The sequence below is a fragment of the Cavia porcellus genome, unplaced genomic scaffold (assembly GCF_034190915.1).
Source record: "Cavia porcellus strain 051 isolate PalLab524CR breed Dunkin Hartley unplaced genomic scaffold, mCavPor4.1 scaffold_20, whole genome shotgun sequence".
Classification (NCBI taxonomy): domain Eukaryota; kingdom Metazoa; phylum Chordata; class Mammalia; order Rodentia; family Caviidae; genus Cavia; species Cavia porcellus.
The window spans coordinates 64,640,097-64,657,378 of NW_026947503.1; the positions used below are offsets into that span (position 1 = coordinate 64,640,097).

General features: G+C 48.0%; 1 protein-coding gene across 3 annotated transcripts in view; it reads left to right on the forward strand.

Annotated features, from left to right (window-relative positions):
- Arhgap28 (Rho GTPase activating protein 28) overlaps positions 1–17,282 on the forward strand; it is a 167,957-nt gene that overhangs the window by 82,340 nt on the left and 68,335 nt on the right. For all 3 annotated transcript variants that reach the window (XM_003464441.4, XM_013146688.3, XM_013146689.3), the window contains exons 2-3: positions 6,778–6,980; positions 13,143–13,360. In XM_003464441.4, coding sequence (XP_003464489.1) covers positions 6,778–6,980; positions 13,143–13,360 — 421 coding nt within the window. The remainder of the gene's footprint in view (positions 1–6,777; positions 6,981–13,142; positions 13,361–17,282) is intronic.

The window sequence follows — 17,282 nt, forward strand, 5'->3', positions numbered from 1 at the left end:
TGCCACCAGAAGCTCCTGGTCTCTGCCCCACTGCCTCATCTGTTAAGGAGATGGGACACTGGCTTTGGTGCTGTCAGGGTGATATGAGGCTTGAAGGGTGCCTTGTGATGAGGGCACATTGTACATGTGAATCTCCAAAAAAATAAGAGGTCAGAAAGTTCTATAGTGTGTTTCTTAGCAAAAAAAGCCTTTTCAGGATACACAGTCACGGAACCAGGTGGCTGGACAACGCAGCAGCCTGCTTCCAGTTCAGATGGAGAAAAGTTTACCCTTCCCACTGTGACCGCCACAGGGGAGAAAAGAGAAGTGGAAGCATTCTGTCTTTTTAAACCTGTGCAGGAGAGCAGAGGGGACCCACACTCCAGGGAAGGAAGAGGTCCTGCCCACCTGTCAGGTGGGGACCTGGTGGCAGGTGGCCCCCCAGTCACATGGCTCCTTGTCTGTACCATGCGGGGCCCGATCACTGCTGCCTCTGTAGAGGGACTCCAGTGGGGACTCCAGTGGGGACTCCAGTGGGGACCTGCTGACCGAATACAAAGAAGACTGGAATTTACAGATGTCCTGTGCGGAGAGCTAGGCCTCCCCTCTGGTCTGCTGTGATCCTTGCTGAGGGCCCAGCGACCAGAAGAGCGCCATGGGCCTGGGGTTTGGTCCCCAAGCCGTCCCGGCGAGGCCTGTCCAGGACCTGCAGGACAGGTGTCCCTCCAGCTTCATGTGAAACCAGTAGTAAATTACAACTAAGAAAAGCCCAACCCGGACCAAACCCAGCGCAACTCAAGGACCCCAAAATGATCTATCCTTCAACCCCGAGAAGAGGAAAGGGCACCCCTTTCTAGTGAAGGCTGTGCTTGTTGCAGCCTTTAGGGTGACTTACAGACCTCCTCTGCCATACAATGAAAAGTGATAAGATAATGTGAAGGAGGAGGAAAGGGTGACCCGTGAAAATCCTTTAAAGTCCTTTAAAGTCACTGTTCCCAGACGTGCTGACGGCACAGATGGTGGCCGTAAGAGACAATTTAAAAAAATTAATAACAACCAAAATATGTTAAAGAAATTGGGAGAAAAGAAGGACTAAAATGCGTAAAAAGTAGGGTGTTAAAAGGAAACTGAGACCTCTAAAAAAAGAACTAATTTGGATGTTTTTTATATGAAAACAGTAATGGAAGAAATGGAGTCACAGAGTAGATAAGCAGGAGGAAGAAAAACTAACAGTGAAACAGAGCAATAGGAAAGATGGGCGTGGTGGTCATCTCAGCTACTCAGAGGCCACGGCCAGAGCGTGGACGTTTGAGGCCAGCCTGTAGCTGAGTGAAAACCGAGACAGACAGAGACAGAGACAAAGAAAAAGACAGAGATAGAGAGACAGAGACAGACACACAACAAATTGTTCTGTTAAAGCACAGAGACCAGAGGGGAGCAAACCCTGAAGACATCAGGACAATGTCCGATCCTCTGACAGTCGTGTTATGAAGTTCACGAAAGGCAGTGGAAACATGGGGAAGAGCACTCCAAAAATCGTGAAGGACGTCGCCCACAGATTCAAGAAACTCAGTAAATTTCAAGCCGAATAAATAAAAAGATAACTACAGTCTAGGCACATCATATTCAAAGTGCTGCACACACTTATCAGGTAAAGAGGAAAATCAGCCAGAGAAGCAGGCACTGTCTTTAGAACATCAGTGGAAAGGGTTATAGGCGTCACATCAGAATCCGCAGGGCCCCGATGCAACGCAATGGCTTCTGTTTTAAAAAGATAAACACGAGAGTTTTGTGCGTGGAAAAAATATTGTTCAAGATTAAAATAAATTAGAAACATAATCTGGAAAGAAAGCTGAGGGAATTTATCGCTGATGGATGTGGTCTAAGAAGTCAGACAGGAAATGCTAACGGGAGCTCGCCAAGCTGAACTGACCTGCCGTGGATCACAGATGTGCAAGCAAAGGTGAGGAGCGTGGACAGCGTGGATGGGAGTCTCCAAAATTGATTCTCTGAACCAGCAATGATGTCCATTGGGAAATGTAAACGTGTGAAGAAAGAACATAAAATACACAGAGGGTAAAGGGAGGATTGCACTCCATAAGGTGTGTACATAGGTGGGAAGTTGTAAAGTTGTAAAATTGTAAAATATTAATACAATATTGGGAGCCATGAGTTGTGAGTTTCTGGTAACCATTAAAACATACCGAGAGTTAGCACTAAAAAGACAGGGAAGAGAATCTGATGCTGAAACCCTTCCTGGCTGTTCTTTGAGTGCCGCTTCAAATGGGTGGCAGTTCCATACACTCACGATCTCCTTTTCACCCCAACAGTGTTTTCCTGGGAAGAGCTGTGGTGTAACATGGTATTGCGATCTGTTTCCCGTGTACCTCTTTCCTACTATTGTTTGGTATAGGCACTGGGGAAGGCCAGCCTGGCTTTCTCCTAATATGGTGAGGAATGAGCTGCAGATGGAGGCTTATCAGACACAGGAGTGGGCCTGGGCCTGGGGGCAGCCTTACATGACCAGGCAAGTGTGGAAGGTTATGGTCTCCACTCTGCCCTGGAGCCAGGGGAGATATCTGCATCCCTAAGTAAGAAAGCGAAAGCTCTTTCAAGTGCATTTGTCCCAAAAATGCTGTCTGATTTCTTGGCCAAAACACGGCTGATCATTGCAGTGAGAGGATTCTTCTATTGGATCATGTCCTGTGAAACCCGGATGTTACGCAGTGGGTCATGGCCAACGTTGGGCATCTTCTCCCTTGACTCCAGCAGACTTGTGGGAAGATCTCTTGGCTGAGATTCCATCCTCGAACCCTGTGCATGAATAAAAAACTCTAGACTGCAACGGGATGATCCGACCAACCCTGAATATTGCTACCCCCATCGCTGCCTTGTGCTTGTGATTTCTCAGCCTATTCCCCTTTCCAGACTCTTTCAGGACTTGATATACCAGCATGTTTGCCTGATTTATAGAAGTAGATTATACTCCTTATAGCCACAGAAGTGGTGCAGAAAAATGTCCACAGCGAAACAAAGCAGAGTTTAGAGTATCACTGTGATGTTGATGGGAGAAAACTTTCCAGTTTTGCTTCCTACAATTGCATTCTGTTTAAATATTCACACATTAAACATTGATTTGTACAAACAATGTACTCTATGTGACATATTTATTTAGTCGTGATATTAGGGATCAAACCAAGGCCCTTCCTCGTGTCTCTACATCCCCAGTCCTGCATATTCACTTCGAAAAACGAGCTAAACTACAAAATTCAGAACCATGGAAATTTGGGGGTAGCCATATCCTTCTTCTGGATCTGGTACTTGTAAGGTAGAAGGCAGTGGGAACGTGGTCATTGACTTCAGTTGTCCAATAAGATATTTATAAACCAACACTCTGAAAATCTGTTAGCAGTTTTTTAGTGTTTGTCTTGTTGCGAAAGGAAAGACCGCTTAAAAGACTCAGCAAACAAGAAACAGAGCAATGCCGTGTCTTATTGTTGGTCTCACGTAGAGCTCAGCTAATAGGAGCAGCTGTCTTGCCCACCTACAAATAACTCAGCAAATGCCTCTTATTACCAAATTATCAAACAAAGCTACCTGGAATTCGTATCATACAACACATAAGAAAGTACATATTTCATATTTTCCTCAAATGTTTTGATTTAAAGTAATATACTGACTATGTTACTGTCAGTTCATATCAAAACTAGAACTACACTCAGGTACCCTGAAAGGAGCAAAGTCTTAATTCTAGAATTTTCTCTTTAAATCTTTCAGATTTCGGTATCTGAAAGGATTACTAAAGGTATAGAAAATGTTTTTGTTTGTTTGTTTGTTTTGAGCCAGGGTCTCGCTATGCAGTTCGGGCTGGCCTTGAGCTCACTTTTGTAGCCCAGGTTGGTCTCGAACCCACAACGATCCTCCTGCCTCGGCCTCCCAAGTGCTGGAATTACAGGCGTGAGCCACCACGCCCGGCTTAGAAAATGTTTTTTAAAAGTGCAACTTTTTTGGTCCTTATTTATGGAAACTCTCTTCCCCCGCCCTTTTTCGTACTGTCGCACACACCAGTGTGCTTTACGTGTGTCACGGGTCACAGCTAAATTTAGTAACAAGCCGCTGCTGCCCGCATCACAGTTTAATTCTCAGGGAGTCATGGCCACAGCTGGACATCAGCAAACCTCTGCTTTCCTTGCTTCTTTCCACCTTAGGAGTCTTCTTCCAGGTAGAGTGACTCAGACCACACACTCCCTCAGCCGGAGGAGGAGGAAAGCTCAGAGGGGTTCTTCGAAGCGAGCTGCAGACTGTTGTGGCTGGTGCCTGTCTGTTCCCCAGAATGCCTCACTGTGTGGAAGGCTCAGCTGCTCTTGGCCTTCGGGGAGGTGGGGTGGGGAGGCACAGTGTGATGGTGTCACTGGGGTGACTGAAACAGGCACAGGCAGCAGTTCAGGGGAGTGGGCTGAGGTCGGGCTGTGCCCTGTCTGGGGTCGCTTCCTCTCTGGCTTCTTTCCACATCTGTCCTTCCTGGTTGTCAAGAGGTGAGCACCTTTCCTCTGCTACACACCCCACCGCGAGTCTGCCAGCCACAGACTGAAGCTCTGGAACCACGAGCCAAAGTAAACCTTTCCAACTTGAATGTGTGGACTGATGCATGACTCACATCAAATTTTGAAACTATAAATTTTTTAAAAATCACGTAATGACAACGTGTTAGTCAGCTTTCTGTGACTGTGACAAAATACCCAAGCTAATCAACTTATGAGAAGGGAAAGTTTATTTTGGCATACGGTTTCAGAGGTTGTAGCTCTTGGTCCCTTGGCCCTGATGCTCTGAGCTGCAGTGGTGCTGTACATCACAGTGTGGGTATGTACGGTGTGAAGTTCACCACATGGAAATCAGGAAGCAAAGAGAGGAGGGAGCAGCCAGGGTCCCTACAAGGCCTCCTGGAAGGGCTTGCTTCCACCCCTCAATACCATCACCTGGGACTGAAGAAGCTTAACACATGAGCCTTTGGGGACCTTTCAGGTACAAATTACTGCACAAAAACACAGCATTTTATTCAGAAAGTTTTCATGGTTAGAGACCAGAGTGTTGCAGTTATGTAAGCACTCTACTCCCGTGAAATATTTTAGTCAACCATGTGTCATGAAAGTCAAATATTTTGTTTGACTTTTAACATAACTCAGCATAATCACTTAAAATTTCAACATTTTGGCATCCATCTACCCTCACAGTGCCTTCTGCTTTTAAAAACAAACACTGTTGTATCCAGTGTAAAACTATCGTTTTACATTCCAGGTGCTTGGTATGCGGTCCTGCTAGTGGATTAGTCCTCGTGGGAGACTGGCAGACCCCTGCTTGCCTCCGCTGTGTCTCCTGGACTGGGGGAGGCGTGGGCAGATAGGGAGTGGTCACGGGACCCTCCCTGCCCTTCTTGGTGGTCGACCCTGTAGAGCAGATGCTCTTGTCCCCAAATCAGCCAAGGGACTTTGGCTCCTGGTCACTGCTTCCTCCACATCCTCATGTATTTTCACCTTGAAGCTCTAGGTTATTTCCTTTCCTAACCTCATAATCTCAGCACCTAATTTTGTAAAAATGTGTCTGTCTTGCATTTCTTCAACTCATACAAATTTTAAGAAATAGACATAGCACAAAACTGGCCATCTAAACCATTTTTAGGAATACAGGTCTGTCCATGACATCCTGTGTATGTGTGGTGCTATGTGACCATCATGATCCTCCTGCTTCAAGGCTTTTTATCTCGTAAAACTGGAGCTCTGGACCCACCAGACTCTGATCCCCATTTTTCCTGACCTGGACCATGACAATCACCATTGCTCTTCCCTTCTTTAAATTTAAGTATGCTCAGGACTTCACATAATGCAGCCACACAATACCTGTGCTTTTATGACTGGCTGATTTTACTTAGTACGTGCTTGAGTTTCATCCATATTGAAGCCCACGTAAAAATCTTCCTCCACTTTAAAGGGGAAAAATATTCCATGGTTACAGGTGCTGTATTTTGCTTACCCAGCACTTGAGTTGTCCTTCCTTTCAACTGCTGTGAGCAGTGCCACAGTTATTTTGGATAAACACGTAGAAGAATTGCTGGATCATGGGACAATTCTATTTTAAAAGATATTTTTGATTAGATTGTTTTCCATAGACACTATGCCATTTTACATTTCAACAAAGAGCACACAGTGGTTCTTAATTTCTCCACACCTTCACTAAAACTTGTTATTTTCTGTTTTAATATCTATCTACATTTCTATAATATCTATGTATTGGACTGGGAATCCACACTTCTAGTCCACACTGACCCACATCCCCAACCTAAACCCCTTTTCAGAAATAGGGTCTTATTCATTTCCCCAGGCTGGTCTTGAACTTGTGTTCCTCCTGCCTCAGCCTCGCAGGCATGAGCCACCACATGGAGCTTTTTTTTCTTAATGGTAACAACTCTATTAGGTGTAATGGATCACATTTTAACATCTCCCTCTGCTGTCATCTTGGGTGCTTTGCAGAAACAAATTTCTTCTCTCCATGTCATGGCTGGTAGAGATGACGTAGGAGTGTGTGGAAATCATGGAAACATTCTCATGTCAATTTGTATGTGACCACAGCGTCACCGTGAAGATTGAGAGTAAGAAAGAAGGTCTGCCACGGAATGGAGAGCATGCCGTCAAAGCTGTCTCTCCACTGCTAACTTTTCTCCACTGACTTTAATCTTAACTTTAATTTTGTGACTGCATAATGTAAAAACACCAATGTTTACTGATCGATATTATTTTCCCTCAGAAAATCTATTCCTCGCTGCCAAAGAATCAACAGGATGCTCTCCAGTGAATCCCTACATGCTCCGCCCTTCAGCCGCTCCAGCTCCCAAGCCTCAGTGGACAGCGCGTCCATGGAGGACTTCTGGAGGGAAATAGAGAGTATCAGCGAGAGCAGCCTCAGGGCTCAGGAGGAGCCACCGGCCACGGAGGTCAAGCCAGTGGACGGTGAGGGCCGCATTTCTTCTCCTAGAGCTCTTTCCATTCTGTGCAAGCAGACCTCATCTCATGAGCATCTGCCTGAATTGGAAGCATTTGGCCAAGGATCTCCAGGTGGCTTTATCCAAAGTGTTTGAGGCATTGTTTTGGGGTGCTGTGCCTGTCTGTTGGCTTTGTTACTGTCATCAGACTAAGCATTCTAATTTTGGTGGTTTTTACATCTGCACAGTTGCTTATTAACTAGCAGATGGCAAATGATCGAGACAGAATTTGTCAGTAAAATTTTGGAGGAAAAAAATGACTCTGAGGCAGTCACTTATATTAGTATTCTCCAAAATAAAATTTATATTAAAATTTTATTTTTCAGTGAAACTAAACAGAAGATGGGTGGGGACAAAAACAAGGAAACAAACCAAAGAAATGATGATTATTGCCCTTGGTTCTCAAAGAGAACAAGTTTTCCACCTGGGATTAAAAGCCTAGGTCACCTGTGGCAGGCCCCCATGGTCCCCAGTGAGTAGATAGGACACCACAAAAAGCTGGATGCTAGAACAGTGAGCCTGCCCCTGAGAATGCTTTCACTGGAAAGTGATTCACCCTGAGACAATTTCCAGGGTAAACTGGAATTTTAAAAATCCCTCGTGTTCTTTATTCCACTTGCTATAAGTTCTATAAGAAAGGACCCTTTGGATGGAAGATGATCCTCTCTGAAACACTTGGAGCAAGAGGCCCCACGCAGGGGCACTGTCCCTGACCAGTGCAGTGTGGTCTTGTGCCTGTCCTCGCCACGCAGCCCAGGATCTCTTGCTCAGTTCAGTTAGAAATCATGCGAGGACGAAGTGCAGCACCCTGGTGTAGGCGCTCTGAGCACAGGTGCAGTGTCTCTGCCTCTCCGCGTGAGCCCCTCCTCATCTCCTGTCAGCTGCCCCTCATCGGTCTGTTTTGGGCCGCCCACCCACCTTGGTGTCACAGGCCCTGGCTGCTGGCTGCCTCGGTGCCAGCAGCCTTAAGCGTTACCGGCTCTCCATCTAAGCAGCTCAGCCTGTGCTGCTGGAGCAAGCGACAAAATCACTCAGAGGAGTTTCCCTGGGACCGACGCTGGTGAGCAGTGCAGGGACTGAGCTAGGAAGGGTGAGAGGAGGCCATCTCTGTGGACAGAAGATCAAAAGGTGGACTCCCACGTGCCCCAGTGTCCTGCTGGCTGTCTGCACACTCTTCTCAGTCAGGGGCTGGTGAACACACAGTCTTGCACTGGTTCTCACCTTCAGGCTCTCTGCATGGTCACGGCAGGCAGGAGCTCCTTCTGGCCAGAGCAGGGGTATCTGAGGTGGCTGGAGAGGGGCTGCTTTATCCGTGCACAGGGACGCATGACCGAAACTTCCCATGGCCACTGTCCCCCAGAGTGGCAATGGGTGTCTGGTGGAATCCCAGCAGCTGCAAGACCTTTAGGGCAGGCACATCTGTCAGTGATGGAAACTACTGGGAACCACCTCTGAGGAGACAGAAAGACTCGTAAAGGGGGAGAGGCGTCCTGGCTTCCTTTTCCTTCCTCGCTAGGATTTGCATTAAAGCCACGTGTTCAGACTGACAACTCTCAATTCTGATCCAGTAGCGTGACAGTTTTGCTGTCATTTCTTCTTTTCCACTGAAAGATTAAGCCACACACACACACACACACACACACACACACACACCGTGTGACTCTTCATTTGTTCAGGTCTACAATACAGGGGAAACACTTGTGTTTTCCCAAGCTAAACTACACTAAACTATGGAGTATAGATTTAATAGATTTTAATGTTATTTGCGGGTATCTGTGCTTGAACTATTTGTACAGAATTTTAATATGCAGGTCAAAGAACTGGGCAAATGATCCCTCATCTAACTTTACATTGATCGAGATGTAAATAATATTTCTGTTTGAAACAGATAATCTTTCAATCCAGAAAGCCCCCTCATCCTGTATTCTAGTGTCATCCTTCCCAGTCAGACTAACCCTTCTGGTCAAGGACAAATATCCACGGTGTGAATATTTCTGCAACCGAGGTTAGTGTGGGGTTTGCTGATCTCACTGAGCAGTGTTTCCGGTTTGACCAGTGTATCAAGAGTTCGTTCCTGTTCATCACTGATGATGTGTAGTTCCTGGGCTGCCTCAAGGAAGTACCTGTAGCACCAGCAGGTTATGCTCTCGGGTCTGGAAATCCCGGGTGAACTGCACCGTGTTGCCCTGCATGTTGTAGGGGAGAATCCGGTCCATGGCTTTCTCTGGGCTTCTGGGACCTGGCTGAGCTCGCTTTGTAGACAGCTCACGGTACCTTCTCCATCTCTGGGTCCTGGAGCATAGGACTGTGTTTACTTCTGCGTCCTTTCTCCTTTCTTAAAAGACACTTACTATACTGGGTGATGGGCTCTGTCTCCTCCTATGGGATGTTGCGCCAGAGTTTTTTGTTTTGAATTTTGACACAGTGTCTGGGGTCCATCCTGGAGTCCCATGTATGCTAGGCAAGAAGTCTACTGTTGGCCACGCCTCTAGCTCTAGACCCAATTGTGTATATGCGTGTGAGTGTGCATACGAGTGAGTGTGGGCTCATGTTTTGAAGTTCTTTTTCTTTTTTGAAGTACGACTGACAAAATGACATGTCTATGGAATTAGTGTAATAATGTATTCAGTTAACTTACATCACACTTGCATGTACAGTATGAATGCAAATCTCACCCAGTACATATTCTTTCATAAGAAGTTATTTTTTTCTCTTCCTCCCTGCTCTTGACCCTTCTCCATTGTTTTTAATTAGTCATGTGTGTATTTTTGTCCAGGTTCACCACAGTCATGCACAGTACAGTGATTTTAATATAAGCTAACCCACCTTCCACAGTGAGCTTATTGGCTTTTTAGTACAGTTGCTCACAAACTTACGAAGCTGACAGCCGCTAGGTATGGAATGATAGCTAGACTTATTTTAAAACATTGGTGCTTTGTAGTCAGCATGGAACAGCTTACTGGAATAATTTCCTTCATTATATTTTTTGCATGCTGACTTCGGCAGCACAAATGTATTGCATTTTTCAGTCGGAACTTGATTACTTATCTAGTTCATTAATTGAGCAAGTCTGTGTACCTACTCTGTGCCAGGCACTCTGCACGGAGCTATAAGCAAAAGAGGAAACATGTGCTTTTCTTGTGGAGATCGTAATCCAGTGCAAGAGACTGTAGAGAACAGAATGATCCAAGTAGGTTCATTTGGGGGATATTTCCTGCAGAAGCAAAGGTGGTCTTGAGACACATAGTGTTGGTCCTGACCGAGGCTGGTGGATTCAGAGGCAGAGCTGTCTGGACCGAGGTCGGAGACTGAGCAGGCAGTGACACAAGGTCGAGTGAGAAACCTGGCATAGCCAGGCCTTCTAGCAAAACGGAGCACAGAGCTTTGGGAGACCCAAAGAAAGCCAGCGTCGCCGGGACTGAGGGTGGGGAAGCCTGGCGGGGTGTGTCTGGGAAGGTGGGCAGCCTTATACCTTACAGACCTCGTGAAAGCAGGGGAAGGTCATAACCTATTTCTCTCTGTGCTTGAAAGGTGTGATCTAGCTTCATTGTGGAAAACAAGTTGGGAGGGGACTAGGAACAGCTGAGGGAGAACTGTTGGGAGCCAACTGTCACAGGCCAGGTGACAGATGACCTTAGCTTCGAGTAGAGTCCGGGAAGAGGAGATAGGAGGAAGTAGAGGGTTCTGAGCCGCCCACGTAAGGATGCAGTGTCAGAAGGTCTTGATGCTGTGCTGGATTTGACCCTTGGGACGGGGAGTGGTGGTCCTGTCTGTGGAGGGACTCACTTGCCTATTCCTTGGGTAGCGGTGGACTGGGTGCCCTCTGTTGAAATGCGGAGCAGGGGAAGAGGCCCAGAGTCAGGAACGAAGAGCAGGAGCTCAAGGTTGGGCGTGTTGAATGTGACACGAGCGATAAAGCGGGGGGGCTCTGGGTGGGCAGGGTGGTACACGGAGCTGAAATTCCAAGGAGAGCTGCACAGCCATGACCTATCTGTCCCCGGAGTCACGGTAAGATGGCACCGCACAGAAATCCTCACACAGGAGGCCGGCCGGTGTCCACATAGGCCGGCTCAGCTGAGAAAGCGTCCTCTCTCGAGCTGCAGGCTGAGTCACCCTGTGTGTGCGAGTCCTCCGACCCCTCCACTCCCCACCCTACCCTCACTCCTCATCGAGGTGCAGAGAGAAAATATCCCCTTTAATATTAGCCTGTGTTGACAGGTTTTGTCTCCAGAAATGAAAACCTTACCTAAGGCTTTAGTAAAGGAACACATCCAAGTCATAGCATAAATTCCCTTTCATTTTCTGTTCAAGGGAGACCTTACAAAGCAAACAAATAATAAAAACAAGCTAGAAAATAAAACATGCCTAGCTGAGGACCTGGACACAATGCAAGGCTTTGCTGGGAGACTGCTGAGGGGATACCACAGATGGAGCCCGGCCTTCTGCACCCAAGCTCCCACGTGTGCTTACAAAGTGCACTGATCCCGTCTGCAAACAGCCTGCGCTCAGGAGGAGCGCGCTTCACGCGCTCTCGGATGCACACTTAGTGGCTTTGCTGTTCTTCAACGCTGTTGTCCTGAAGTCCTTCTATTTCTGTACAGTGGCTTACAATAGCAACTGACTCTCGTGGGTGACTCCTGGGTGTTTTCGTTGCCTTTTGAGAAATAGGAAGGTTGGCCATGTCCAGGATAAAGACATCTGTTGAATGCCTAATTTTCTCCCACATTCTTTAACTTTGCTTTACAAGAAAACCTCATGGTCCCTGTCATGCGGTCCTGTTGTCCCCATGGTGTGGGCCTCTCCTTTGACGTCATGGTCTGGCTCGGTGCGGTGGCTGTGCCATGTGTGTTTACTTGTACCACTTATAGGAGACCTCTTACCCTGGTGGGTGGCCTGAGGCCTGTTCCCACAGTGACCGGGTGACCTTCTGACGGAAGACTTGTTTATCCCAGCAGTGCCTTTGTGGTGCTTGTCTGAGCTGTGTCCAGTTTGTTAGTTTGCATGTGTTGGTGGGGGAGTCATGAGCATGGACACACGCAGGAAGTGAGGGAACAGGCCCAGAGAGGAACGACAGCGTACCTCTCAGGGGCTCAGGGAAGAGGGACACCATCCAGGACCCACACACTTACCTAGTAGGCTGGAGCCTTTGCTGGGGCCCCGGGTGTCGCCCCTGGAGTTCTGGCTGGAGGTGGTTAGAGAAGGGAGGCACACACTCCCTTCAATGAGGCAGTGCCTGCTGTAGTGTCTCGAGTGGTCCCTGTGGGGTGCGGTCAGAAGCACCAGGCAGTGGGCCGTACCCAGCTGCCCATGGGCGGGGGCACAGGAGGCAGGGATGCAGGCAGAGACCCTGGTGGATGCACCGAAGATGGGGAGGAGGTGGGCCCCTGGAGACTGTGTCCATGGCAACTGAGTCTGCTCCTGGCCTGGGAAGGTTCAACCTGGTTAGTGGATGGCAGGCAGCAGAAATACAGATACTCACTATGCCCACTTTTCCGGGGGGATGCTGAGGCCTGCAGCTTTCTTAACATGACAATCATTCAGGTGGGAAACGACAGCAACTGGGATCTGAACCTGCACTTCAGTGAACCCCTCTGTGGGGCCAGGGATACAGCTCAGTGGTACAAGCGCCTGCCTGGCAAGTGCAAGGTCATGAGTTCAATTCCCATGATCAAAGATGAATAAATAAATTCGCTGAAGAAACCCCTTTGTGTTCCATTAAACCATGTATTTCCTATTCAGCATTAGTGAAAGCTTTATACTTGTATCTTTTTTTGGAAACTGGTAGGCTAGATGACACAATTTATATCTAACCTCTGACAAGGAGAGTGACTTTTTCAAGTCTTCCAATCAAACTTGCACCACTGGACAACGTTTTACAATACTGGCCGGGTGTGGTGGCCAACACCGGTCATCCAGCACTGGGGAGGCTGAGGCAGGATAATCATTGTGAGTTGGAGGCCAGCCTGGGCTGCATGGTGAGTTCAAGGCCAGCCTGAGGAAGGTGTCGTGTTCATTTATCCTTCCTGCCCTTTCTCAGACCCTTCCAGGCAGAGAGGCCATCTTGTGCCCCATGCTGTGTCCCCCGTGCTCCATCGGGCATGCGTCCTAGTCCCTCTGTCCTCTGTTGCAGAGGGCGAGCTGGAAGCGGAGTGGCTGCAGGATGTGGGGCTGTCCACGCTGCTCTCCGGGGAGGAGGAGGAAGACGGCAAAGCGCTGCTGTCCACACTGACGCGCACGCAGGCAGCTGCGGTGAAGAAGAGGTACAACACCTACACGCAGACGCTGCGCAGGAAGAGCAAGCAGCCGGTCAGGGATGTCAGGGACATCTTCGGGGTCAGCGAGGCTCCGGTGAGTGTGGCCGAGCTCTGGGGTGGGTGGGCAGGGCAACGCAGCACCAGGAAAGGCAGCTTCTTCGTGCCTCCCCTCTGTGCCAAGTGCTTGCCTTCCCGCCAGACTGGCAAGGGGCACAGAGCACAGAGCCTTCCTCAGACCTGGGCACTGAATTAGGATTCTGTTCAGGGTGGAGAGTCCCAGGAAAGTGGTCCCTGTGTCGTGAGCAAGTCCAAGGGAGCCGATGCACGGTGCTGGGGGCGTGGGAGGGTAGGAGCCTTTGTGTTCAGAAAATCTGCATGGTACAGAATGAAAGCTGGCAGAACTGATTGAGTGGGTAAGAGAATGACTTGCAGAATGCCAGGAGAAGCGTCCTGTGCTGTGAGAGGTGGCTGAGGTCCCAGCACACCCTTAGTTCCTAGGCACTGTCTCAGAGACTATTCGTTGTTTCCTCTTATTCCTCGAGTCTGACTGCGGGCTTTGCCTTGTACCTTGTCTGTGCCTTTGTCCATTGCAGTGCTGCACTATAATAAATTGCATTGATGACCTCATATGGTGGCCCACGCCTGAATTCCAACACTCAGGAGGCTGAGGCAGGAGGACTGCTATGAGTTCGAGGGTAATCTGAACTGCACAGGGAGACGCTGTCTCAAAAAGCAAAGCAAAGCAAAAATTAATTAATTAACGACGCTACAAAGATTTACTGAATGTATTCTGTGTGCAAGCTCCTTTTCAGATCCTTAGTGTTTGGGAGGTTCTGAGCACGCGGAAAAGGGGCAATCTCATGTTCTGTTGTGGGGAGGGATGGTTTTCCCAGAGCAAGTTAGTTCATTGTCCTGATCTGGGTTTCTCATGTGTTTCATTGTGACATCGATAGTGACATGAACTGTAGCCCAGGATGTTGGGTTCCGGACTGTGGTTCCGGACTGTGTCCAGGATGAGCTGCTTGAGGTTCTCACCCGCTTTCTTAGTCACGTTAGCTGCAAAGGACCCTGACACATAAGCTCGCGTGCCCCTGGCTAGTGCTCACAGTGGTGACCATGATGTCCTAGATTCGCGCTGCCCGTTAGAGCTTCCCACAGTGTTGGAAGCGATCTGTTGGCATCAGTCTCCTCCTCCTGTTGCTTCTGCTGAGCTGATTTTGATGAGTTTTGGTGGATATTTCTTATTGGAGGGCTGGGTTTTTGCTGGCTTAGCACAGGTAACCACTCTGCTTCCTGTACAGCTGTGTACACCTGGTTTCCTGGAAGAACCCCCTGTGAACAGGATCCTGGGCCGTGTGAGTAGTGAGGTCTACATGTTGCCATGCTTCATTTTCAGAGACTGTTGTAGTCAGGGGTTGTACACAGAGAACAATTCAGGTCAGGACATGGAGTTTATAATATTTTTATAATGGTTACCGAAAGTTAACACAGGAGAATGCAGGAATCTATCCGCAACACCAACGACATAGATTAAGTCAAGAGCCTAAACCCCACGGCAATGTCCCACAAGAGTCCAGATAAAAACCCAGAGCTCAGGACAACGCCTCCACGAGTCCAACTGGAGGTCCAGAGCCCACAAGGACTCACGCCAGTCTCTTTTACGGATTCGTGCCGGGAAGACCCAAGGGTCAGCGGTGGAAGCCAGAAAATCTATGCCAGCAGGATGAAGGAGCTGTGCTAGTGGGATGAGGGTTCTACACTGGAGCTGAGAAGTCACACTCACAGCAAAGAGCGGGGCTGTCCTGAAAGGAACCACAGCTGTCCTCAGCGACACGGAGGCCCCGAGCTCCTCCGACGACAAGCACAGTCGGGAACGTGCCAGGAAGCAGTGTGACAAGTTCATCCTGGAGACCAGGCAGCACATGTCTTCCCCTCCGGAGCCAGGAAGCAATGCTCGATGTGAAGACCAAAGCTTCTCCAGGAGAACCAACAGCTCAGACAGCAACTCGTAGGAGAACCAACAGTGCCTCCATAACCCCTCAATCCCTCTCAGCACCTCTCTTCTTCTCCACCTATTTATCCTGGCAACCCTCCTCAGGTGGAGCATCTCTCAATGCATGCTGATGTAATCCAGCTGGCGTTAAGTTGACCACTAGTTATCGAACCATAACAGACACTAAAGTAAAGGAAGCATCAGTGCCAAGCTCACAGGTGTCCCCGGCGACTGCACTCGGTTCCTCCGCTGGTACACCACCTTCGCCTTGTGTTCTCCTGTCTTCATCCTTTTAGGGAACCACGAAACCTTCCCTCTGTCCGCAGCCACCACACCTGCACCCAGGACAGCTGCCAGACCCACGGCGGTCACTCTGTCCCTGCCCTCCTGGCCCGGGGGAGAGTGGCCGCCTGGCCTCTGTGCTGAGAGAAGCGCTTTTCAGCTTCTTCAGCCGCTGCATTCTGAGCTGGGGTGCCCCACCGCTCACCTCCTTCGGAGTCTCAGCCTTTTCCTGGCAGCGTTCACTCTCCTGCTTTTCTCCTGTGGGCTGAGCTTTCCTTCTTCCCTTATCAAACCATTCTTGCTAGGGCTTTTCTTTTTTTATCTTCCAGGAGCATCCACCAGTTTCCATTGTGCTAATGGAAATGTTGAGTGGACTCTAGATGTTCTCCTTTGAAAAGATCTCTCTTCTGACAGAGTTATTTGCAGGGAAAAGAGAAAGTGGTGTGTGCATTCTGTTACCTTGATCCAATTTCTTTGTACTGACTTTTCAATAGGATTTTCCCCTTCAGAAATAAATCTGCTTTATTGCTCCTGATTGCAAAGGTAATATATACTCATTACTGGGAACAGAAAATATCCAAGAAAGGGAAAGAATAACAGTTTCTGTAGACCCAAACAAATGTGATTTCATTAAATAGCTGGTAAATTTTAAATTCCCTTGCAGTAAAGAAATGGAATATAAATAATCCTTATTTTAGCAGAACCATTATTCACTAAATCAAAAATGCTAAATCAATTTTAGGGTACATAATACATAACAGTCTACAGCCCAATCCATCATGAACGGCTTTCTAGTACCCAAATACATTTTTCTACAATTCAGAAGATGTGAATTAAATATTCTTTTTGGTAACACACTTAATTAGGAAAAATAGCAGATCTCATCTATCTCCAATTATATAATTCATAAGTCAGTAGCTGAAGGTGAAATTTGAAACTGACTTACACTTGATCATCTACAGCTAGTCCTACAGTGTACCCCTAAAAAGCATGATTATATCACCTGTGTGAACATGTAACTCCAGACCACAGCAAACCCGAGGGATGGTGAGTTACAGAGCTGTGGGCTTGTTTTACTCTCTGAAGAAGTGGGAGAGAGATGATCGATCCCTCTCCTTGACAGGAACCCAGCTTCTTTCTTGTCTTGTCTTCCACGTGCAGCCTTTGTCTGTCTGTCTGTCTGTGTTACCAAAAAGAATATTTATCTCTCTCTCTTCCTCTCTCTCTCTCTCTCTCTCTCTCTCTCTCTCTCTCTGTCTCTCTCCCTCTCTCTCTCTCTCTCAGCCTGGCCTGTGTCCACATTCTGGAGTCCTAGGACTGGATGCCAGGGGTCTCCTGCCATCCCTTTCCTAGGAATCCCGCCCAGCAGAATCCCAGTTGCTCCTCATTGCTCACACTATGTTCTTCAGCCACAAGGACATGTGAGCTTCTGGTTCTTTCATGTAGTTGAAAAAATTCAGGATACAGTTAAGGAAATAGAAGACCAGCTTTGGAATACATAATTGACAGAGTCTACCACAGAGGACATGTTTGTGACATCCAGGCATCTGTTGCCCCCCTGCTACCAAATGACAAGTGACGGGATGGAGTGATCAATACACAGGTGGTCACAGCGGGGCTGTCTTCACAAACCACAGGGAATGGATGACACATGGGTGACCGCACAGTTAAACTTGGGAAATTTCCTGAGTAACAATTATTTTCCTCAGTAACCACATGATTTTTGTTGTATCCCAAGGCT